This window comes from Lynx rufus, unplaced genomic scaffold, assembly GCF_022079265.1.
Source record: "Lynx rufus isolate CCGP_SWC_20201006 ecotype Redwood Valley unplaced genomic scaffold, mLynRuf1.p SCAF_10, whole genome shotgun sequence".
Lineage (NCBI taxonomy): Eukaryota > Metazoa > Chordata > Mammalia > Carnivora > Felidae > Lynx > Lynx rufus.
In genome coordinates this window covers 72,154,913-72,179,886 of record NW_025814824.1, presented here as the reverse complement: position 1 = coordinate 72,179,886, position 24,974 = coordinate 72,154,913, and the positions used below count along the sequence as shown (strand labels likewise).

Sequence of the window (24,974 nt, the reverse complement as noted above, 5' to 3'; positions counted from 1 at the left end):
CAAATGCCCTCTGGGAGGCAAAATCACCTCAAATGAGAACCACTGATCTAGTTGTTGGAATATAACAAGGGACCTAAAGATATGGACATTGTCTTGAGACTCTATTTCTCAAATCTCGAACATTGCTGGCACATACATATATACATATATATGTGTATATATGTGCGTGTATGTGCGTGTATGTATATATATATACACAACAAGGAGAAAAAATGATTGAGAGTTGGCATTGGAGGACAAGCTGAAGTTGCATAACATATATATGTAGTGGAACCAATGAGCTTGATATTATGGTTTTATTATTTTCTCCCCAAATTAAAGGGGGTCCAGATGTGGAACAGGTGAGAGAAATCAGGAAGCTAGAAGCCAAAAGAGAAATATATTTAAAAGATGAAGTGGTCAATAGTGTTAGATATTGCTTCTGGCTATTCTTTTTTTTTCTCTCCTGTAAAAGACAACACAAGTTACTAAACTATTAAGTTTGTACATACCAAGCACATAGTAGGTGTTCAAAATTTATTTGTTAAATTAACTTACATTGTGAGGTAAAATATTGGGTCTAAATTCAAAATATGAATTTTGACTGGGTGGCTCAGTCAGTTAAGTGTCCAACTCTTTATTTCAGCTCAGGTCATGATCTAACGGTTGTGACATAGATCCCCATGTCATGCTCTGCATTGGGCTCCACACTGGGCAAGGAGCCTGCTTGAGATTCTCTCTTTCCCTCTGCCTCTGCCTGTCCTCTGCTTATGTGCGTAAGTGCATGGGCATTCTCTCTCTCTTTCAAAAAAAAAAAAATGAAGTGGTGAGAATTGCTGTTTATGAAACAACATTAAGACTTCTTTTAGAGAGAAAAAGAGAAATAGTTTTCCCATCTCTTATAAGGATGATATTGGCTACCCTGGATATTTGTTATAACTTATTGTAGTTTGAATTTGCAGTTTAGGCCTTGAGAAGTTATTTATTTTATAAGTCACTTCATTTTCCATTAGGTACACAGTGGTGCTGTTATATTTTTGTGGTTCAAACAGCTAGATTTCCCATAGGTGTGGTTAATCTGGTGAAATAGCTAAATGAGTTATCTACTCAATTACTCTTCTGTATCTCTCCAACTTATTTATTAAAACAATAAAACATTATTTCCCTTTTAAGCTCCTGTAACTCTTATGACATTAATTTCCTCAGGGAATAACTAGTTATTTATGAAAATATCTTATTTTCCCTGTCACATTGACAAGAGTAGAGTCATTTGCTCTCCCCAGCTAGCATATTCTTGGCATATAATATGTGCTTGAAAATAACTAATGGATAAGTCGATGACTGAACAATTTCACCTCCCTGTGTGGAAGTCAGAAGACCTGTGTTCCTGTCCCCCCTATGTAATTTTGGGCAAATGGCTTAATTTCACTGGACCATAAAATATAAGAAGCGTCAGGACAAACATTACCCAAGGGAAATGTTAAAGTGTAGATAGAGTTAGCTCTTCCATTTTTCAGAAGGAAATGGACCGTTTACTCCAGCATAAGTCTTCTTTGAGGGAACAGAATCAAGTCTAAGCATGGATAAAGTTTTTATCCTGGCCAGAAGCTTAGCTTAAGTGAATTTTTCAATATGTGTAAAAGATATGATACACATATGAGATATGAGATTGCTCATAATTGGAAAAATTTTGAAGGGTTCAACATATGGAAGAGAAAGGTGATAGCGTTTAGAGAAAGAGATGTTTCAAAAGCAGGCTACAATAACATTTGGCTTCTGTATTTGAAAAAAATGTAAACTACATGAATATGAAATATTAGGCTTCCCTTCTATACTTGTGAAAATTTCTTTACATGTTAATGCTACCAGTTTATCATTATATTCTAGTTTAATTAGATTAAATATGTTTTGCCAAAATATATCTCTCATCCTACTAATGTAAAATAGTCCCTTACTGATCAAAAGATAGTATGTGAGACTACACCCACAAATTAGCAACCACAAGACAAATTACTTATGCAACACATTTGTGCAATATTATTTCATTCCATATATCCAGATTTTCTGCATAATCTGATTCAGACTAATCTGCAACTCTGTCTCAAATTGATTATCTGCCATATTTATGTCATGTTCACTTTGGCTGATGTGTGTGTGTATGTGTGTGTAATATTTCATACACATTAATGCTCCTGCAAAAATGCTGAAAGCCTATACTTAATACAAAATGCAAGAAAATTTTTGATTATTTCAAAATGACCTAGTGCCAAATTTTAAGTAGTGAATTAAATATCTATTTTAGAGCATTAAGGAATTATGCTAGTATTACAAAGTGTATAAAGATAATTAAAATGTGGTCCATGGTCCACAATCTCAAGAAAACAATCTGATAGGAGAGGTGGACATGAACAAAACAATTATAATGTAAAGTATGAAAACTGCCCAAAGTGGGACACTGAGAAAAACTATAAGAGTGCCAAAAAGGTAACAACTAATTCTAAGTGGGAGGAGGAAACATTGAAACTAAACCCTATAGAATAAATAGGGTTACAATGTATGATCAGAATACAAATAAAACAGCAGGAACAAAGACCTGGAATTCAGAGGATCTGAGAGATATTCAAAGAATGGCCAATTGTTCAGGATTCCATAGTAAATGGGGTGGAGTAATTTTTCTATGCTAAGAATTTCAGATTTCATCCTGTATTTGATAAATTATGAAGTTTGAGCAGGGGAGTGATGTTCTCAGTTGTTTCAGAAATGTCACCCTGGTGGCAGTGTACAGAATTGCCTGAAGAAAAGAAAATTGAAAAATAAGAGCAACAGGGGTGCTTGGGTGGCTCAGTCTGTTGAGCGTCTGACTTCAGCTCAGGTCTGATCTCGCCGTTAGTGAGTTCGAGCCCTACATCGGGGTCTGTGCTGATAGCTCAGAGCCTGGAGCCTGCTTCAGATTCTGTGTCTCCCTCTTTCTCTGACCCTCTCCCTCTCACACTCTGTGTCTCACTCTCTCAAAAATAAATAAACATTAAAAAAATAAGAGCAACATCAGACAAGGATTTGTAAGCTTCTCAAAGGCTAAGATGTGTTTCCCTTATTTTTGCATCTTCAGTGTCCAACATTGTGCCTGGCACAAAGTATGTTCTCAGTAAACCTGAGACATCACTACTTTGTCCTCAACAGCATAACATGTGAATACAACAACGAAGCCTATATTATTATAAGACATTTCCACAAATGTGTGGAATTGATCTGAAGAGTAAAGGGTTTTTCCAGCTTCCTTTATGTCTCCTCAGCTTAGTTTATATTCAAGTGTTTTAAACGTATTTTATTTCCATCTAGATACAAAATGAGGGGCGGCTGGGTGGCTCAGTCAGTTAAGTGTCCAACTCTCGATTTCTACTCAGATTGTGATCTCATGGTTGGGAGCTTGCATTGGGCTCTGTACTGGGCATGGAGCCTGCTTGAGATTCTCTCCCTCCTTCTCCCTCTGCTCCTTCCCCATGCATGCATGCTCACTCTTGTTCTCTCTCTCAAAATAAATAAACTTTTAAAAATATATAAATAAATAAATAATAGATACAAAACAATAATAGTGCAAATAATGGTGCATTAAAATTTAATTAAAATTTATAGGGAAAAGTAATTGTTCTAAGTAAGATTCTTTTCATATGCATCATTTTAGAAATGATGCAGATATATCTGAGGAAAAAAATACCACAGATGACTTAGATATGATGAAATTCACTACAGATATATAAAGAAAACTAGTTCTATAAATTTCCAAAGATAAGCAGGAGGAAAACCTTCATAAAATATATGTCAGAACAAAAGCAAATATTCCTTTTAAAGAGTCTATGGCCTAGCTAAAAGCATGAACTCTGAAATAGGCTACTTGGATTTGCAATTCTGTTTCATACTTTCTAGTTGTTTAATCTTGGGAAAGATACTTAAGTTTTCAATGTCCCAGGTTTTTAATCTGTAAACTGGGGTTTGTAATATAGTATCTAGTTTATAAGTAGTTGCAAAGTGTTTAGAATAGTGCTTGGCACATAATAAGTACTCAATAAAGTTAGCTATTTTTATTATTTTTAATGTGGCAGAAACTACTATATATTTCTCAAAAAAATCTGTTCTTTGCTTCTTATTTTAATAATAGAATCTCCAAGTTGTAACTATGCACACGACTGTCCAGAATAAACAATAAATCTTTTAGCCTTTATTACAGCTAAGAGTGACCAGCTGACTAGGGCCTAACCAACAAAATGTAAGCAGAAGTGGCATGTGGCAGCTTATGGGAACTTTCCTTGAGAGACAACTAGATACTTACCATATACTCAAAATTAAATAATCTGAAGCTGCTAAAGGTTGCTAAGGTTACAGAGCACTAGGAACTCTCAAACATTGCTGGTGGGAGTGGAAATTGGTACAATCAGTTTGGAAAGCAGTTTGCCATTATTGAATAAATGTGATAATATGAGCACTCGATAATCCCAGAAATTCATTCCTAAAATTATATTCCAGAAAAAAACATTTATGTATGCTAGGATATATGTATAAGGATATTGAGATCAGCATTATTTGTAATCACCCAAAACTATAATAATCCAAAGGGCCAACAACAGTAGAATGGATAGGGGCACCCGGGTGGCTCAGTTGGTTGAGTGGCTGACTTAGTTTTGGCTCAGGTCAGGATCCCAGTATTGTGGGATTGAGCCCCACATAGGGATCTGTGTTGAGTATGGAGCCTGCTTAAGATTCTTTCTCTCTCTCCATCTGCCCCCTCCCCCACTCCTGTGCTCTCTCTAAAATTAAAAAAAAAAAGAGTTAAAAAAAGCAGAAGGAATAAATTGAGGTATGTTTATACAAGGTATTCAGCAATGAAATTGAATTAACATATATACTTACCAAAGCATCCACTGAATAGAAGCAAAACCAAACTAACACAGCAATATTTAAAAATAAGTAAAACTATATCATTTAGAAATATATACTTGGGTGAAACAAAGAAAAGAAAAGCAATGATTACCATAAAGTCAGGATTATAGTAATCTCTAGGTCTAGGGGAGACTTCCTCAAGGGAGAGCTGTGATTAGAAAAGGAAACACAGCTTCTGAAATTCTGGCAATACTCTGTTTCTTTACTTGACTGGAGGTTGCATGGATGTTTTAAACTACAGATTGTCTTACGCACTTTCCGTTATGAACATTATATTTCACAATTTTAATTACAGATATATAAAGAAACATTGCGCCCTGGGCCTCTCCTCTTTTTCATTCCTTCTTCCATCTTGCTGACTGAACCATAAATACTGCCACCTGAGACCATGAAAACAAGGACCACAACACAGGAATATCAGAGTAATAAACTGGATGATTAAGTCCCTGAGGACCTTGTGGGGCACAGCTGTCATATCAGACCTGAACCTTTTACTTCTGTACCTCATTTACATTTCATATTGCTTGGAAATTTTCTGTTATTTATATAGTCAAATGTGATACTAACTAATGTACCTATATACAAGATCTTCAAAAGACAACCTACTGAGGGGCGCCTGGGTGGCGCAGTCGGTTAAGCGTCCGACTTCAGCCAGGTCACGATCTCTGTGTCTCCCTCTCTCTCTGCCCCTCCCCCGTTCATGCTCTGTCTCTCTCTGTCCCAAAAATAAATAAACGTTGAAAAAAAAAATTAAAAAAAAAAAAAGACAACCTACTGAATAGAAAAATTGCCTGATCTTGTACACACACTCACACACACACACACACACACACACACACACACACACACACACACACAATTAGGCAATTAATGGAATTCATGGAAGAAGACATCCAAAGGGCCCATAAACATCTAAAAAGTGTTTAAACTCAGCAGTAATCAGAAAAGTGAAAAAACAATAATGAGATAGTATTTTTCATGTGTCAGACCAGCAAACATTTTTAAAGAGCAAAATGTTCATTTCTGTCGAGTATTCAGGAAAATGATCCCTCTCAGGCACTGTTAACATAAATTGCTATACATTTTTGGAAGGTAAATTGGCAATATCTATTAAATTGGCAATGTTCTTACCATCTGAGCCAGTGAAGCAACACAAATCTATACCACAGGAATAAGAGCAATAATATTCAAAACCGTATGTCTAAGAATTCTTATTGCAGCATTATTTTCAAGGTAAAAAAAAAACCTAAAAACAATCTGTTAAATCCTTCAGTAGTAGAATGGATAAATTATGGCATATCTTTACTCTGAAATATTATGCAGCTGTTAAAAATGAGTTAAATATATATATCTTGATCTGGAAGTTTCTTCAAGATGTATTGCTTAGTATGGAAAATAAGTCACCCATTTTTATATAATTGGCTAGACTATTTTGTGTGTGCATGCCCATATAAATTTGTATGAACATGCAAGAAGGTATAAAAAGATACACCCCAGATTGTTAACATTGGTTACCTAAGAATAGGGTTAGTAATAGAGATTACTTTTTCTGTATTCACCTTTGGATGGTTTAACTGGTTACAATGAGTATAATTATGTGTTACTTTTGTAATTTTTACAAAATTATTTAATTCAAAATTAGTTTTAATAAAAGGTATACATCCAGGAATGCATAGTAATATACCCCAATGCCAAATGAACATCTTTATATTGATTATTGCTAAACATGAAATCCCTATCAGTAAAGCAAACCACACCAACCTGTGCAAAATAGAATGAAGTCTGTAACTTGAGAGAATAAAATGGCTCATCCACTGATGTTTCATGATTAGTACTTTGCTAACAATGAACTGGAAAGACACCCGTGTGTTAGTGAAATAAATAAATACATGCTACCTCCTACAATATTCTGGGAAGAAATTTAATGCCAAGCTATGTCACAGAAAGGAAGAAGGAGTTAAGAAATACAAAGAAAGAAACAATTCTTCCTTATCAGGTGGGTCTAGTGATTCCTAAATGAGCGTGCTTGTGAAGGGGTGGCTATCAATCAAAGTGTACAATCTGCGTGTCCCAATTCTAGCTATGCTCCTGCTCCTCCTCAAATGCTCTTCTGCCGTCAAGGCATGGCCAACACCTAGCCAGACACCTGAGTCACGTTTGCCCCCTCCCTTTCCCTTTCCTCTCTCCCTGATTCTGGTGGCTAAATCTTCTCTGTTTTACTTCTGCTATGCTTCTGCCCTTGCTCTTCTTCTGGCCCTGTCCTGTTTGTCCAGGATTAGCTAGTAACATTGGAGCTGCTACTACTAATGAAGTCCAGACTCCTTTGCCTGGTCTTCCCTACCTTTCATACCAGCTCCTTCTAGCTTCCCGCCCTTCTCCACGGCCACCCTCCGCTTGGTGCCGCAAAGGTTTCTCTCGCCGGGGCGCCCGGGGCGGAAGTGCCTGAAACCGGAGGGGCGGTGTGGGGGCGGGGGCGGATGCGGGGGGCGGGACCTGGCCTGGCTGGCCAATGCCAGTGCTGAGCCCAGGGCCAGAGGTCACATGTTCAGTAGGCCGGAATTTTCTCCGGCGAGGGCAGGTATGTGGCGATTTTAGCTGAGGTAGAATCCCTGAGAGGCTTAGGAGACAAGGGAAGGAAGGTGTTCTTGAGCTGAGGGGAAGAAAAGCGCAGGATGGGGCTAAACTATGGCAGCTCCAAAATTTCTTGAAAACCTATTTTTGAGGTCCAGTTAATATGGCTCTGTGGAGACAAGACTCCAGAACCAGGGTCCACGTAACCTAATTAGGCGAGAATAGAGTGTGCGAAGGGCACAGAAAGGCCAGTGGGATTTCAACCCACTAATGAGAAGTTGTATAGATGATATAGTATGAGAAACTACGTGAACCTCGCCTGCTCTGGTTAAAGTGTGGTTTTAGGCAATGGATTGAGGAAGAGGAGATGGTTTTAGGCAATGGATTGAGGAAGGGGAGAAATCTCCGTATGTATGTCTTACGCTGGTGGGAGGAGATGGGATGCCAGCCCTAAAATTCACATTCACTTGTCTGTGGTCTTAAATAATTTTGGGAATAATATTCTATTATACATATGTACACTTTAACTATATACAATTTATATTTCTCAATTACACTTCAGTAAAGCTGGGTGGAAAAAAGTTTGTGCCTTACTTCTCTGGCCTTGTGCATAAAAGCCTGACCTAATTATTTATATGCATTTATATTTTGGCCCAGATACCTGTCAGGAGGTAGCACAAGAGACAGAAAATTTTCATAAACAGGTAAGGAAAAATATTTCAGGAATTGCTGCAATTCAAAAGTTGATTTTTTTAAATGTTTATTTATTTTTGAGATAGAGACAGAGCGTGAGCGGAGGAAGGTAGAGAGAGAGAGGGAGACACAGAATCCGAAGCAGGCTCCAGGCTCTGAGCTGTCAGCACAGAGCCTGACGCGGGGCTTGAACTCACCAACTGTGAGATCATGACCTGAGCTGAAGTCGGACACCCAACCGACTGAGCCACCCAGGTGCCCCAAAAGTTGATTATTTTAAAAATACCTTCTCTTTAACCATGATTTTGCTTGTTTTCAGGCCAATTTATCTCTCTTCCTATTTTTCCACTATTATAAGATGGGTTCAAATACCTGTAATGCAATGAAATAAAGTTGACAGGTGAAAGAAATTTTATGAATATATATGGTATATAGTATCTTATTTAAGTTCTATATGTTCAGCATGAATTTAAACGATTAACTTCAATACAACAGTAATTATTATTTAAGGTAGCTGTTGAGAATGATGAATCTGAAGCTGATAGAGGTACTAGGCTTCACAAGAAAGGAAAATTTAAGATAAAAGCTGACAATAACTGAATGGATAAACTAAGTAGAGTTGGTTGTTTTACTTTAAAAAAAATTTTTTTTAATGTTTATTTATTTTTGAGACAGAGAGAGACAGACCATGAACGGGGGAGGGTCGGAGAGAGGGAGACACAGAACCTGAAGCAGCTTCAGGCTCCGAGCTGTCAGCACAGAGCCTGATACGGGGCTCCAGCTCACGGACTGTGAGATCATGACCTGAGCTGAAGTTGGATGTTTAACCAACTGAGCCACCCAGGCGCCCCTGTTTTAAACTTTTTGAAGTGACTTCTAGAATGAGGCACAGGGGCGCCTGTGCCCCTCTCTCTCTCAAAAATAAATAAACATTTAAAAAAATTTAGAATGAGGCACAATCAGATAATGTTTTATGAAAGCACAATATCAAGAAGCGGAAATTCTAAATTAATATTTGCCTCAAAGATCAAGGACAGACTGTGTGGGAAGGGTATGGAAGTACAGTGACTGGAAATATTTCCAGAGAAGTAATCACCAGTAAAAAAAAAAAAGAAAAAAATGCTATGTTGGCATTGTTTAAGAGTGAAAGAGGACTCCAACACTATTCCCTACATTTGTTGATATCACAGAATCAAACAATATTAGAAATAACCCAAATAACTTACTGGGTTTGTTTTCATTGGAAAGCTTATTGTAATATACAAAATGGCTTCTGATTCATTAATCAAATAAAGTAATTGTATTCACTAACAAGTTTGCTCTTAGTTTTTATAGTACAGTAGTTGAGTAGTTAAGAATGTTCACTTGATGATGATTGAAAATAATAGATTCATAGTCAATTAATGTAGATGTACTCTTAAGGTCTTCTGGTGCAGTACCTTCAGTATAGATAAGGAAACAGGTAAACCTTAAACAAATTTAAAATAATAATGAAACTAAGGCAAAACCATTTGGATGAAAATGTTTATTTTACTCACTAAAAACTTACAAACAACCATATGAAGACTTCCTAGCTTACACCTGAATTCCCCAAAACATTTTAAGTGACTAATTAAAAGGCTGAAAACTATCTGATAAATTAGACTCTGTCCTAGAGTGACCCTTCCAGCCTATAACTGCTGTAGTTCACACATAAATGAGAATCATCTTGGACTCTTTCAGCATTCCAAATTTTACTTACTGTTTCATTAGATGAATTTGTTTATTTATCAATAATGACACATTGACCTAGGAATAATATGTCATAGTGGCTTTATTCCAAATGAGCTATTAGGACATTCTAACTTCAGCCTTTTTTTAAAAAATTTTTTTAAGTTTTTATTTTATTTTTTTAGTAATCTCTATTTCCAGCATGGGGCTTGAACTCATGACCCCAAGATCAAGAGTTGAATACTCTTCTGACTGAGCCAGCCAGGTGCCCCTGGGCTTCTTATTTTTTACTTTTATTTTTTTTTAAGTTTATTTATTTTGAGACAGAGAGAGAGAGAGAAAACGCACATGTGAGCAGGGAAGGGGCAAAGAGAGAGAGGGAGAGAGAAAATCCCAAACAGGCTCTGTGCTGTGAGCGCAGTTGTCGATCTCATGAACTGTGAGATCATGACCTGATCTGAAATCAATAGTTGGACACTTAAAGCCATCCAGGTGCCCCATGGGCTTTTTATTTTTTAAGTAAGAGCAGAATTTCCCAAATTCTACTCCTCCACTTCAGCAAAATTTTGCCTGTGGTTATGCTATTTCAGCACCACTTAAGAAATATGATTCTCTTGAGAAAACAACTGTGCCAGTCTTGCGAATTCCTGACTCTTTTGCAACAAAATGATCACAGTATATATTTCAATCTACCAACCAGAAGTTGTGTGGATTAAACAATATATGAACATATATGAAAAATATATGAACAATTTTATATCAACATGTTATTTTCATATTAGATTTAGATCATAGTAATAAATGTTATTTTTAGAGTTAACTTTTTTTAAAAATATAATTCAGCATCTTTTTAAAAATGAATGAACCAGGGGCACCTGGGTGGTTCAGTAGTTAAGCATTCAACTTTGGCTCAGGTCATGATTTCACGGTTTATGGGTTCGAGCCCTGCATCAGGTTCTGTGCTGACGGCTCAGAGCCTGGAGCCTGCTTTGGATTCTGTGTCTCCCTCTCTCTCTCTGTCCCTCCCCTGCTTGTGCTCTGTCTCTCTCTCTCAAAAATAAATAAACATTAAAAATAAAATAAAATAAAATGAATGAACCAAAGTTTTGTGATTAACAATGGTTTTCTATGCCTTGCTTTGCTATTTTACCAACATTTAATATTAATTTTTTTATTTCCAGATACTGAAATTTGTACGACTTTCAGAGAAAGAAGATATGTTTTCAACATTCAAATATTGTGCAATAGACTATTTATATGAGGTAGAGTGTTATTGGATCACTGACTACTAAGAATTATGATATAAAAAGTGCATTTATTACATGATTATGATAATTTTATAGTAGTCCTTAGATTAATCCTTATTCTAATTACTTTGAGATTTAAAATTTCTTCCCACTTTTTAAAAAAAAATTTTTTTTTAATGTTTATTTATTTTTGAGAGAGACAGAGACAGAATGCAAGTGGGTTAGGGGCAAAGAGAGAGGGAGACACAGAAGCAGAAGCAGGCTCCAGGCTCTGAGCTGTCAGCACAGAGCCCGATGCGGGGCTCGAATTCACAATCCGTGAGATCATGACCTGAGTCCGACCTGAGTCGGATGCTCAACCAACTGAGCCACCCAGGTGCCCTGCTTCCCACTTTTAATATACCTTTAAAATACCACTTTTGGAAAGAAATTATTGAGAATGTAACTGAATTTGAAGCTGTCAGCAGAAGAAAATAGAAACTCTTGGCAAATTTGGGCTCCTTTTATGAATGTTCTTGAGTGATCTTTCTTGAAAAGAGTGGGGGGAAAGCAGTCCTAGTTATCTTTATGAGAAAATAACAGTAACAGCGTGTATTGACCACTTAACTGTGGGACAGATACTTTGCTCTTTTCTTGGATTATGTCATTTGACCATCATAACTAGTCAAAGAGCTAGATGCCAGGATTACATAGGTTTTAGAATTTTACAGGTTAAGAAATTGATGTCTAGAGAACTTAAATAGCTTATACAAAGCTGAGATTTAAGTCCAGCACATTGTTAAGAAACTGAATGGAATAGTCCTCATACAACAATTCATTGTTCTTATGATCTTAATTGACTAGCGATATTTTGATTTTCTTTATAATCTTGACCTCATTACCAGGAAAAAAAATTACTCCAATGTAATTAAAACTGTTAACATTTTATAGGAAAAAAGAGATATTTGGACATTTTCAAGTTTTATTTTTTTGATAACTGAGGGAGGTAAATGTGTTGTTATAACATATACATGGTAGGGAATCAGAAGTCATTGTTAAACAAATATATTTATAAATATATTGGCCACTTCAAAATTAGTCTGTATTCAAACATCCTCAGAATTTATCCTTGTTTATGGTATCTTGGTTTCTTCCTGGTGGATCGCACTCCATGGTATAGTACAAATATGATACTAATCAATTTCAAATCTTGAAAAAGTTGTAGGATTTTCTAAAGTTCATGAAAACAGTGTTGAGGGACCACTTAAATAACAGGTAAAGCTATTGTCAAATGAAGATCTTGCAATATTAGATTAGTTACAGATAAGAGGAAGACAATGGTTTGAATATTAAAGGAGTCAGAGATGCCTTGGGAATATTTTGCTTAAATATTTTTAAAAAATATCTTCTTTGTGATCAAAGGTGAAGTAATGACTAATATCATGCATGTCATATAATATAGCTTATGGGAAAATTCTGACAAAAAAGCAATTATGATTATAAGCTAATTATAAACAACATTTTGTTTAGATATAAAATTTAATTTTTATAACTTTATTTCATTTTTTTTGGACAAAGTATAAATCAAGCTTTTTGTTTTTTTTACTATGAACCTTTGGTCTGCATTTTATTTAAATTACTTTAACTCATCTTTCCATTTAGTTTTGGGTGATCAAGACCTCTTATTTAATATGTATAACACCTTCAGCAAACTCTTGGGAAGTGATGCAAGAAACTATCATTTGTCCTAATTAAAAGAATAATGAATTCTGTGGGAGGTTGAGAGTCACTGAGGAAAAGCTTCATAGAGGAGATATTGCTTTAGATGGGCCTTGAAAGATAAATAGGATTTTGTTAACCTGAGAATAGCAGGGCATTTTTCCAAGGCACACTGTAGACCACAGGGTTGAAGAAATACTTTTTGTTTATTGATATTTTTTTAAAGATAGAGACATATTTGCTGGTTGTCACAAGTTTAATAATTTGTAGACATAGAAGATAAAATTAAGACAGCCATATTGTACTGCTAAGTGAAAAAAAAGCACATTGCTAAGTGGCATACTGTATAAATGATGTGGTCTTATTTTTGTCCAACACACACACACACACACACACACACACACACACACAAATTTTAGCCTAACCTACTAAGAGAATTTTGTGGAAAATACGCCAAAGTATAACTGATATTGCTAGGGACCTTGACTGTCTCAGTTATGTGTTTCTGTGTTTTTTGATATTTTATAATGAGCAGCTATTGCTTTTAAATAAAAATAATATAAATTGAAAAGAATAGAGAATTTTAATATTCTGAACACTGATAGTTAAATCTGATAAACATTAAAAGATTTTATAATCTTTCTTACATAGAATATAGTTAGAAAGAAGTTTTGCAGAGATGCTTTGTTGCTTCGAATCCCTTCATGTTTATATCAAGATGGAAATTATTATGCAGGAGTTATTGATAATAAGTATAGGAGGCCATGGATGAGAGGTATGTTTTATTTTTATTTCTCAAAAAACTATTTTAAAAATGATTTTAGAGTTTAGCACAGTAAATTATTAAGAAAGTACAGTGCTTTCCTTATAAAATAAAAATGCATTGCATTTATTCATATCAGAACTCCAAGAAGGTTACAGATTAACATTTTTATGACAATTTAGGTGACAGTAAATTGGGAAGCTTATACTAGATATGAATAGAACAAATAAAAAATATGTAGGTGATGAAATCTTAAAATATTCTAGCCTTGTAAACACTTATTGTATTATATAATAAGGTCTTGCTTAACTGTAGGAGGGCTACTTTAAAATGTAATGATACACTGAATATAAAACTATTTTTTTCTATTTTTTTAAATTTAATTTACATTCAAGTTAGTTAGCTTATAGTACAACAGTGATTTGGGGATCGATTCCTTAATGCCCCTTACCCATTTAGCCCATCCCCCCTCCCAGAACCCCTCCAGTAACCCTCTGTTTGTTCTCCATATATAAGAGTCTCTTATGTATAAAACTACTTTTAAATGTTTATGTACAAAATGTTATTTTTTGCTCTTATGTCATGGATTTAAGAAAGAGGAAGCCTTCCATAGAGGAGTCAAGTCAGTTAACAACATTTATTCAGCATGTATTATGGACCAGGCACTGTTTTTGGGTGCTAAGGACAGTGCCTAATAAGACAAAAATAGTTCCTTCCCTTAGTGGGTTTTCAGACTGGTAAGAAGGATGCAGCAATAAAACAATTAAATATATACACTAATGTCTGATATTAATAAATGTGTAGAGAAGACACAATAGTGTAATGTGATATGAAATTTGGTAGGGAGCACTGTTTCCTAGGTTAGTTAGGGAAGGGGGCAAACATTTGAGTGGAGTTCTGAATGATGAGAGGGCGACAACCATAAAAAGATATGGGAGAGAAGGCTTTCAAGCAAATGCAAAGTTCCTGACTCAGGAATAAACTTGATGTGTGTAATAACCAGAAAATTAGGCCATTGTGACAAGTTAATGAAAAGGGATATCTGAGAAGTAGGCAGCTTTTGAAAGATGTAAGATGTTGTAGGCTATAATATGGAGTTTATTTGTTTATATTATGGCTAATGTGGTAAATCATTTCCAGTTTTTAAAAAGGGAGTGACATAACCTGATTTATGCTTTAGAAAGATCATTCTGGTTGTTTGGAGTATGGAAAGGCAAGAATAGAGATGGTAGAATCAATCAGAAAGCTGTCATATTGGTTCAGAATCTAGACTGCTTAGTAAATCTACCCTCTATATAAAAGATGATAGTGTCTTGAACTAGGCTTATAGTAATGGAGGTGTGAGAAGTGTTTGAATTGAGACTATTTTAGAGGTCTAACCAACAGTGAGAGGATTAAAGAAAAAATAGAACAATAAAGAGTTTCCTCTAGGTTTTTGACCTGAGCAAGTGGGTGGATGGTAGTGCTGTTTCCTAAGATAAGGAAAGGCTCGTGGGGAAGCCAAAATGTGGCTGGAGTTAATAGCTCTGCTTTGGCTGGGTCAAAATGCCTATTTAGGCATCTCAATGAAGGCATCAAGAAGGCAATTGGTTATATTAATCTTGAGCACAGCTAGAGTTTCAGGTTGGAGTAATCATAAATCATATATAGATTATACATAAATTTATGGAACTGGATGAAGTCACTGAAAGCATGAGTATATATAGAGCAGAGAGCCTAGGACAGAGCCTCAGAACATTCCAACAGTTAAAAGGCAAAACTAGATTAGATGACAAGTGAGATAGAAAAACCAGATATTGTGTAATTCTAAAAAAAAAAAAATGTTTCAAGCAAGATTAAGTGGTCAAAAGTACTGGTTCCTGTTAAAGATCAAGTAAGATGAAGATAGTGACCATTAGTTTGACTAAATGTAGGTCATCGATGTCCTTGGCAAGAGTAGTTTAACTGGAACATTTGGTATGGAGGCCTGATTGGAATATGCTGAGCAAGAATGAGAAGTGGGATGTGAGGTGGTGAATATAGGCAAATGTTTTGAGGAATTTTGCTATGAAGTAAAATAGAAAACTGAGGCACAAGCTGAAGGAGAAGTGCAATAAAAAGAGGGTTTTTTTCTTCTCTTTTTTTTTTAGATGTGTGATTAAAAAAAATATGTGTCATAAGTAAAGAGACTATAAAATGTTTGTTTGCCAGTGGAAATGATCTTGGTAAAAAGAGAGAAACTAATGATGTAGGAAAGAAAAAGAGTAGCTTAGTAAAGGGGGATAGTATCAAGAACACAGTTGGGAGGAGTTGGTAATATATAGAAGCCAGAATATTTCTTCCATTATGATAGATAGGAAGGCAGGGTTTGTAGGTACTCAGTCCAATGAGATGGTAGAATTGGTGGTAGAAGATGAGGTAGTTCTTCTCTGTATCAGTTTTCTATGTGAAGTCATGGCCATAGACTGAGACTAGGTAGGGGATGAGTATCAAAAATTTGAGAAATTAAAGTGTTACATAATTGTCTTTTTTTTTTAATTTTTTTTTTTAACATTTATTTATTTTTGAGACAGAGAGAGCATGAACAGAGGAGGGTCAGAGAAAGAGGGAGACACAGAATCTGAAACAGGCTCCAGGCTCTGAGCTGTCAGCACAGAGCCTGATGCGGGGCTCAAACCCACAGACTGTGAGATCATGACCTGAGCCGAAGTCGGACGCTCAACCGACTGACCCACCCAGGCGCCCCACATAATTGTCTTAAAGAATGAGAAAGCCAGTTTGATTAGGAAGGCATACTATTATCATCTGTCAATGATGGATGCCTATTTGAAATTTATGGTCATGGGTGGCACAGTCAGTTAAGCCTCTGACTCTTGATCTCGGCCCAGGTCATGATCTCACATTTTGTGGGTTTGAGCCCCACATCAGGCTCTGTGCTGATGGCTGGGAGCCTGCTTGGGATTTTGTCTATCCTTCTCTCTGCCCCTCCCTTGCTTGTGCGTGCTCTCAATCTCTCTCTCCCTCAAAATAAATAAATGAAAACTTTAAAAACTTAAAAAAAAAGAAATTTTGGTCATAATCTGAAATGAGTTCATTCAGCATGACTGGATGACTTTTTTTCCAATAATTTTTAGCTGTCCTAGTGTGTGTACACAAGGTGGAGAGTGGGGGTTTTCCCGAGTGAATACAAGGGAAAAAGAGGCAAGGGAATCAAGAGTCTTTTAAAGGGAGTAGTTATGGGACTGGCTATGGAGACTAAAGTGTGTAAGAAAGGAAGTGAGGACATGAGGGAGGATGAATATTGTAAAAATGGAATGAATCTCAATCAGACTGGAAATAAGAAGAAAAACAGTTTTCATGAAACTGCTTCTCTAAAAGTACAAAAGGAAAAAATTATTTTATCATTTATTCCTATTTCTTTTCCTCTTTTTAAAAATATCAATAACATTAACAGCCAAAATTTAATGGATATTATTTATTGGATATTATTATTTATTTATTCGATATTATTGGTATGTCAGGAATTGTTCTGATAAATTTATATGTTTCATCCCATTTAATCTTCACAACAACACAATGAAAAGGCAATTATTATTATTTCTAATTTGTAGATAAGGACACTAAGATACAAAGCAGTGAAGAGATTTACCCAAGATCATACAGTTAATAAGTAGCAATACATGTATTAAAATCTAGGCAGGATAATTCCAGAATCTGTACTCTATTTTTTTTCTTTTTAAGTTTATTTTTATTTATTTTGAGAGAGAGAGAGCTGGGCAGAGGCAGAGAGAGAGAGGGAGAGAGAGAATCCCAAGCAGGCTGTGCACTGTCAGCACAGAGCCCAGTGGCAGGGCTTGATCCCACAAACTTTGAGATCATGACCTGAACTGAAATCAAGAGTCAGATGCTTAACCAACTGAGCCACCTAGGTGCCTCCAGAACCTGTACTCTTGACCACTACACTTTCATATTTTTTTTTAATGACATGCAAACTCAGACATTAAGTAATTTGTCTAAAATAATAACTAGTAAGAAGTAACATTGGTGGTAGAATGCAGCTCCTTTGACTCTTAACTTCACTCAGTCACTTCCTCTGACATTAGTATATGACATGATCCTTCTTTTAGGAAACCAAGGGTTGAATTTGAGAGACAAGCTATAGACACCTAAAATTTTAAAATATGGCTGTTGTGATTATGTACCAGAGTGAGTGCTACTGACAATATTATGGCCCTTCGAGGGGAATATATCAGAGTGAGCTGAAATGGTTAATAATAAAAGCTTTATGAGGAATAATACAAGTTGTTGAACAGGAATATCTAGGATGGTAAGGCTGTATGAGCAAAAGAAAGATTGTAAAGATGAGGATGGTATGTGCAGGTGGTATTGTTCTGACTATAGTTGAGGGGTTTTTTTGGGGGGTGAGTTGTAATAATGAGAATGATTATTTAAATATCTGGAATCTGGTATAATTTTGGGAAAAATTACATTTGTGAACAAAGAAAGATAACACCATGATATAAAAGCTTCATATTTAGCTTCCTTGTATTAAGTGTAAAAGAAAATTCTAGAAGCTAATATTTACCATTCTGCTTTCTAGCTTCAGCTGTTTCAGTGCCGGGAGTGACAGATCTCTCAGTCTTGGATCAATGGAAAGCAAGTCTCTTTGTGGAGGATTTTCTTGAGAAGTATGTGTCCTTAACCTCAATCTCCCTTTACATCTAGGAGATAAACATTAAGTTCTCCAGACACCTGAAGAGAGAAGATCCTTTCCTTTGTACCCTAACAGATTTTATTCTTTTATCTGAAGAAAAATCCCTAATCTGAACCACAAAGGGGGATTTATACCCTCTTTAAAAAAATTTTTTTTGTTTATTTATTTTGAGAGGGAGAGAGAGAGAGAAAGAGGGATCCCAAGCAGGCTCCTCACTGTGACAGCACAGAGCCCAATATGGGGCTTGAACTCACGAACCATGAGATCATGACTTGAGCCAAAATCAAGAGTCAGTTTCTTAACTGACTGAGCCACCCCTCCACCCTGACTTATACCTTCTTTTTATCTTCTCATTTATCACATATTAACTGTTCTCTATGCATTTGTGTTGCAAAAGACACATGAAAATAAAGCAAATATGTTATTATGCTTTTAATTAGTAAGGAAACTTCTTATAGAAAATGTCTATAGAACACCTTATATTAAAACCAGTTTTTTGGGGGCACCTGGGTGGCTTAGTTGGTTAAGTGACTGACTCTTGATTTTGGCTCAGGTCATGATCTCACAGTTCATGAGATTGAGCCCTGTGTTGGGCTCTGTGCTGACAGCATGGAGCCTGCTTGGGATTCTCTCTCTCCCTTTCTCTCTGCCCCAACCCTACTCATCCTCTCTCTCTCTCTCTCTCTCAAAATAAATAAATAAGTTTTAAAAAATAATAAAATAAAGTAAGTCTTTTATCCTATAGTATAAATGCAGATTTAAGGCTATTTTCTAACATACTTTGTCAAAACATTACTTATTATTCAGTCATTCGTCAAATATTTATTATATATCATCCTATGTGATGCAAGTCTCTGCTCTCAAAGAACACAAGAAACTAGGGAGTAGAGATTTATAAACTAATTACAATACAATATGGGAAGTATAATGACAGAGGTAGGAACACAGAACATAATATACGGAAGAACATCTAACCCAGTCTACATTATTAATATAGACATAAATTAGAGATTCCAGTGCAAAGGTAAAGAGTTTGTTGCTTTACTTTGTACAAAGAGTGCTGATCAGGGGCACCTGGGTGGCTCAGTTGGTTAAACATTTTTGTTGTTGTTGTTAAGTTAGCAAATATACAGTGTAGTCTTAGCTTCAGGAGCAGATTCCTGTGATTCATCACTTACGTACAACACCCAGTGCTCATTCCAGCATCTGACTCTTGACTTTGGCTCAGGTCATGATCTAATGATTCATGAAATGGAACTCCACATCAGGCTCATTGCTGACAGCGCAAAGCCTGCCTGGGATTCTCTTCCTCTGTCTCTGTCCCTCCCCTGCTCATGTACGTGCATGCATGTGTTTTCTCTCTCTGTTTCTCAAAATAAACAAATAAACTTAAAAAAAAAGAGTGCTGACCTAGGAAGGATATAGTTATTATTCATGTTTTCAGGTTTTTAATAATTTAAGTTGTCCTTAGTTGTGCTGGAAAGAAACAAATTACCTATTTAAATGTGTCCAGACTCAAAATCCTGAGAAGCCCATTTTTTTTTGAGAGAGAGAGAGAGAGAGTGTGTGAGCTGGGGAAAGGGGCAGAGAGAGAGACAGAGAGAATCCCAAGCAAGCTCCATGCCTAGCATAGAGCCAGACATGGGGTTTGATCCCACAACTCTGGAATCATGACCTGAGCTGAAATCAAGAGTTGGATGTTCAACTGACAGAGTCACCAGGTGCCCCCCAAATACCATTTCTATCATCTAGGAATTTAAAAGTCAGATTAGGAAGATAATATATAAACATTATTTATAATTAAAAATTATAAATTAATTATAACAAAAATTAACCTTGTAAGGATTAAATGATAATATGACTATCATGAAGTCTATCACAAGGCCTAAGGCCAACACAAGGTATGTATTGCATGACTAAACTGAGCTGTGAGGAAGCAGGAAGATGTAGTTAAAAGAGCTCTGCTCCATGAAATCCAAAAGGTGTGGATTTCAAGTCTTGATTTGAAACGTCAAAGTCAAGTACTACTTACTTTGACAAGTTCTTGTCTCTCTGTGACCCTCATTCTCTTTGTCATTATAATGATGCTGGGGCAGTGCTTCTCAAACTTTAATATGCATATGAATCACCTGAGGATCTTATTAAAAATGGAGATCCTGATTCAATTGGTCTGTGTTGGGGCCTGAGATTCTGCACTTCTAATGTGCTCCTAGGTGTGCTAATGCTGCTGGCCCAAGAACCTACTTTAAGTAACAAGAAACAAGATGATCTCTAAGATCTCTTTACCCTATGAGTTAGATTGGTAGGGCTGTGCATTTATAAGCGGGAGAGATTAGCTTCACAAAGAAGTAGGAACTGAGCTTGAGCTGGACATTGAAGGAGAAAATAACTAGAGAGAAAGTATTTCAGCCAAAGGAAACAGCATATTTGAAAGCATATCAAGAATATACAGTAAGTTCCAATAAAGGCAGTGATCTGGCTACTTTGATTCAAACAAGATTCATGTATGAGAGAAATGGGAGGCCCTGAAAGAATGGACACCTCACCATATCTGACCTTACATTCATTTTGCAGCACCAAGATAGAGTCCATGACAAAGAAGGTGGACCTGTGGCACCACCTAGAATCACATTTACATTTCTTGGCTTCTCTGTAGCTAAACATAGCCATGTGACTAAGTTCTTCCCAATGGAATATTAAGCAAAAGAGGCTTATTCAAACTCTGGGGAATGTCCTTGAAAGGAAGCAGCCATGTTTTTCTCCTTCACTTTTCTCCTTCCCAATGCTGGAATAGAGATGTAATGACTGCCTACAGCAACCAGCTTGGATTATACTGACAAGAACTAAACGTAGGAGTCAATGAGTGGAACAAAAGGATACTGCATCCCCTCTACCACCACACCACTCTCCCAGCATTTCCATGTGGTCGCTAATCCAGAAGCTCTTTGAACCCCATCTTTTTGGTTTCCTATGAAGGCTTCATTACACACACATGTTTGATTAAATCGTAGATCATTGGCAATTGATTCAACCTCCAACCCTTGTCTCCTCCCTGGAGAGCAGAGGGATGGGTCTGAAATTCTAGCCCTCTGATCACATGATTGGTTCTCTGGGCAACAGGCAGTTTTCCAAAAGTCACCTCATTAACATAACCAAATATACCTTTATCACTTTCAATACTTAGGAAATTCCAAAGGCCTTAGGAGTTCCTTGCCATAAATAGAGATGAAGACAAAATATACATTTCTTATTATAAAACACAATATGGGGCACCTGCATGGCTCAGTCAGTTAGGCATCTGACTTCGGCTCAGGTCATGATCTCATGGCTTGTGGGTTCAAACCCCACATCAGGCTCTGTGCTGACAGCTCAGAGCCTGGAGCCTGCTTTGGATTCTGTGTCTCCCTCTCTCTCTGCCCCTCCTCCACTTGTGCTCTGTCTCTCTCTGTCTCTCAAAAATGAATAAATGTAAAAAAAATTTTTTTTAAATAAAACACAATATGACACATACAATATGGGATCTGTTGTGCTGGCTTCTTTCACATAGCAAAATGTTTTCAAGGTTCATCTGTGTTGTAGCATGTATTGACACTTCGTTTTTTGGGGGGCCAAATAATATTCCATTGTGTGGACATAGCACATTTTATTTATCCATTTTTAGTTGATAGACATTTAGGTTGTTTTCAGTTTTGGGCAAGTATGAGTAATGCTGCTATCAAGATCTGTGGATGAGTTTTTGTGCATACATATCATTTAATTTCTCTAATAGTGGAATTGCTGTATCACATGGTAACTCAGTGTTTAACTGTTTGAAGAATTGCCAAATTTTTCAAGCAACTGTACCATTTTGCATGTCTACCCACAGTGTATGAAGGTCACAATTTGTTTACATCCTTGTCAACACTTATTGTTTGCTGTCTTTCTGATTATAGCCATCCTAATGGGTGGCTCATTGTATGTCATTGTACTTTGATTTGCATTTCCCTCATGGCTAATGATGTTTAGCATCTTTTTATGTAATTATTGGCCTTTATCTTCTTTGAGGAAATGTTTATTCAAGTTCTTTGCACATTTTTTAGTCGGTTTATATGTCTTTTTATAATTGAATTTTAAGGGTTTGTTATATATTCTAGATACAAGTCTCTTATCAGATACATGATTTATAAATATTTTCTTCTGTGGATTGTCTTTTTGCTTTCTTGATGGTATCCTTTGGAGCGCATTTTTTTTTTTATTTTGATGAAGTCCAATTTATCCATTTTTTCTTTTGTCACTTGGGCTTTTGGCATCATATCTGAGAAGGCTTTGCTTAATCCAAATCATGAGGATTTACTCCTCTTTTCTTCTAGGACTTTGCCTGGAATTTTTTTTTTTAAGACACAAATCAGATCATGTTATAACTTACTGACCATATGCCATTGCATGTAGAGTAAAATCCAAAGTTCTTGCCAGATGTTATAATGTCCAACATGATCTTGTCCCTGCCTATGTATCTAACCTTATTCTGTTCCAGTCACCCTGTTCTTTCTGCTTTTCTTAGAATATGCCAACCTTATTCCCCAGAGTACCCTACGATCATTCAGGTAGCTGTGGAATTATCAGCTCCTCAGCTGGCCGTTCACTAACTACCCTCTCTAAAATATACCTCTTACCAACCCTCTGGCTGTTACTTGAAGTCCTAATATTTTATTCATAACAGTTTTCCCCCACCTGACATTATGTTATTTGTTTGTTTGTTTGTTTGTTTATCATCCTCTAATAGGTAAACTTCATGAGGGTAAGAACACTGTTTTGTTTTACCACTCCATTCTCAGTGCCTAAAATGGTGTTAGCACATTATAGACGCTCAGTAAATATTTCTTTTAGATTAAGGAATTAGTGAATTGGAGTGGATGAACTTACCCAAGTACCATGATATGGAAAGACAGCAAACACCATCTAGACTGGAAGCCTGGGAAATACCAGTATCTACAGGTTAGGCAGAGGAGGAGACACCAGTGAGCAAAGAATAGATAATATTGGACAAGGAGGTAGGAGGAGATCCAGGAAATACTTTTCTTCATAGAACATTTATATCTAGGCAAAGAGATTTCTCTGGGTTTTCTCAAAACGGTACTACCAAGGATTATTACAAAGTGCTCACCCTACCAGTAATATTTAAAACCAAAAGGATAACTGTGATATAAGTGCTAAACTTAAGTGTATAAAGATTCACATATGAATCAATGGTCTTATGAGTAATATGGACCTGGGTGAGTTGAAAATTTTTTTCTTGTACCTTGCATTATCTTAAAGAGTAAAGGAGAAACTTTAGAGAATTTTCTATATGTGATTTGAAGATATGGCATATTCATTTTTCTCCAGTTACATTGGGGAGTTATATTGATTTTGGTTCTCTCAGTCTGTGTAGGGAATCAGTGAGGCTAAAATAGTTTAGGATATCAGGGAGAAAAAGGTATATTAGAATATATAGCTAAAAGGTGTATTAGACTGTGTAGCCAATAATATATTTATTTGTTAGAAAATTCATTAAAAAGATCTCTTATAAGGGGGCACCTGGGTGGCTCAGTTGGTTAAGTGTCCAGCTTCAGCTCAGGTCATGATCTCACAGCTTGTGAGTTCAAGCCCTGCATCAGGCTTGCTGCTGTCAGCGCAGATCCTGCTTTGGATCCTCTGTCTGCCCCCCTCCTTCCTCCCCCAATCATGCTTTCTCTCTCTCTCTTTCTTTCTCTCTCTCTCAAAACTAAATAAACATTATTTAAAAAATCTCTCATAAGTCCAAATATCCCAATGTTACAGACAGTGACAGATATACCTGGATGAATCAGCAAACAGGCAAAGTATGGGCAAAGTCAAGGGAGACAAAAAATGTGCCCAGATTAAGCAACTGCAGGAAGTTGTTAACACTCTAAGCTTGAAGCAGCAAAAGGACTGAGCAGTAATCAACCCAGTAAGAACTGCAGCTAGTTATAGGAGAGGGGCTGTCTGACAAGAGATGTAACCATTGGTAGAAGAATGCAGCCACTTTGAAACTGGCCCAGAAGAGAAGGATTTGGGAAGAATAATATCCAGACCTCTCTTCCCACCTTTGATCTCCTGCCAATGCTTCCTATTGGCTTCCTATTGGCTGAACCCAACCAGAAGCCAGAGGGCAAGAGAGTTTAGTTTGGTCATGGAGATCAGCTTCCTAGTTTGAAGAACAGAATATAAAATGTTGGATAGTGATATGGAAAAGCAGACATTGAATACCCAACACTATGGCAATTTGGCAATGCATGGCAAATCTGCATACCTTTAACCTCATCATTTCCGTTTTTAGGAAACATTTTGAGAAAACAATTAGGCAAGTGCATAAAGATATTCCTTGCATTATAATAGCAAATGATTACAACAAATTTAAATTGCCAATAATAGGGAACTGTTTGAGTCAGTTATGGTTTACCAATACAATAGGATCCTGTTCATGTGTTCAAAAATAAAGTGAGTGTACATTGGTTGATATGTAAATGTACTCATATTTTATTGTTTACCAGAAAAGGCAGGTTTCATATGTGCATGAATCCACTTTTGTGTAAAAATATTCAAAAGTAATTTAAAAAGTACACAATTTTTTAAATCTCTTGAGTATTGGGGCTATGGGTAATTTTTCTCTGTGTCTGTTGGAATTTTGTAATTTTACAATGAA

General features: G+C 36.3%; 1 protein-coding gene across 1 annotated transcript in view; it reads left to right on the top strand.

Annotated features, from left to right (window-relative positions):
• The first annotated feature begins 8,120 nt into the window (after positions 1-8,120).
• The window catches only part of SHOC1 (shortage in chiasmata 1), an 84,574-nt gene continuing 67,720 nt past the window's right edge, over positions 8,121-24,974 (top strand). The window contains exons 1-4 of the mRNA XM_047067743.1: positions 8,121-8,189; positions 11,070-11,150; positions 13,485-13,608; positions 18,176-18,263. Coding sequence (XP_046923699.1) covers positions 8,121-8,189; positions 11,070-11,150; positions 13,485-13,608; positions 18,176-18,263 — 362 coding nt within the window. The remainder of the gene's footprint in view (positions 8,190-11,069; positions 11,151-13,484; positions 13,609-18,175; positions 18,264-24,974) is intronic.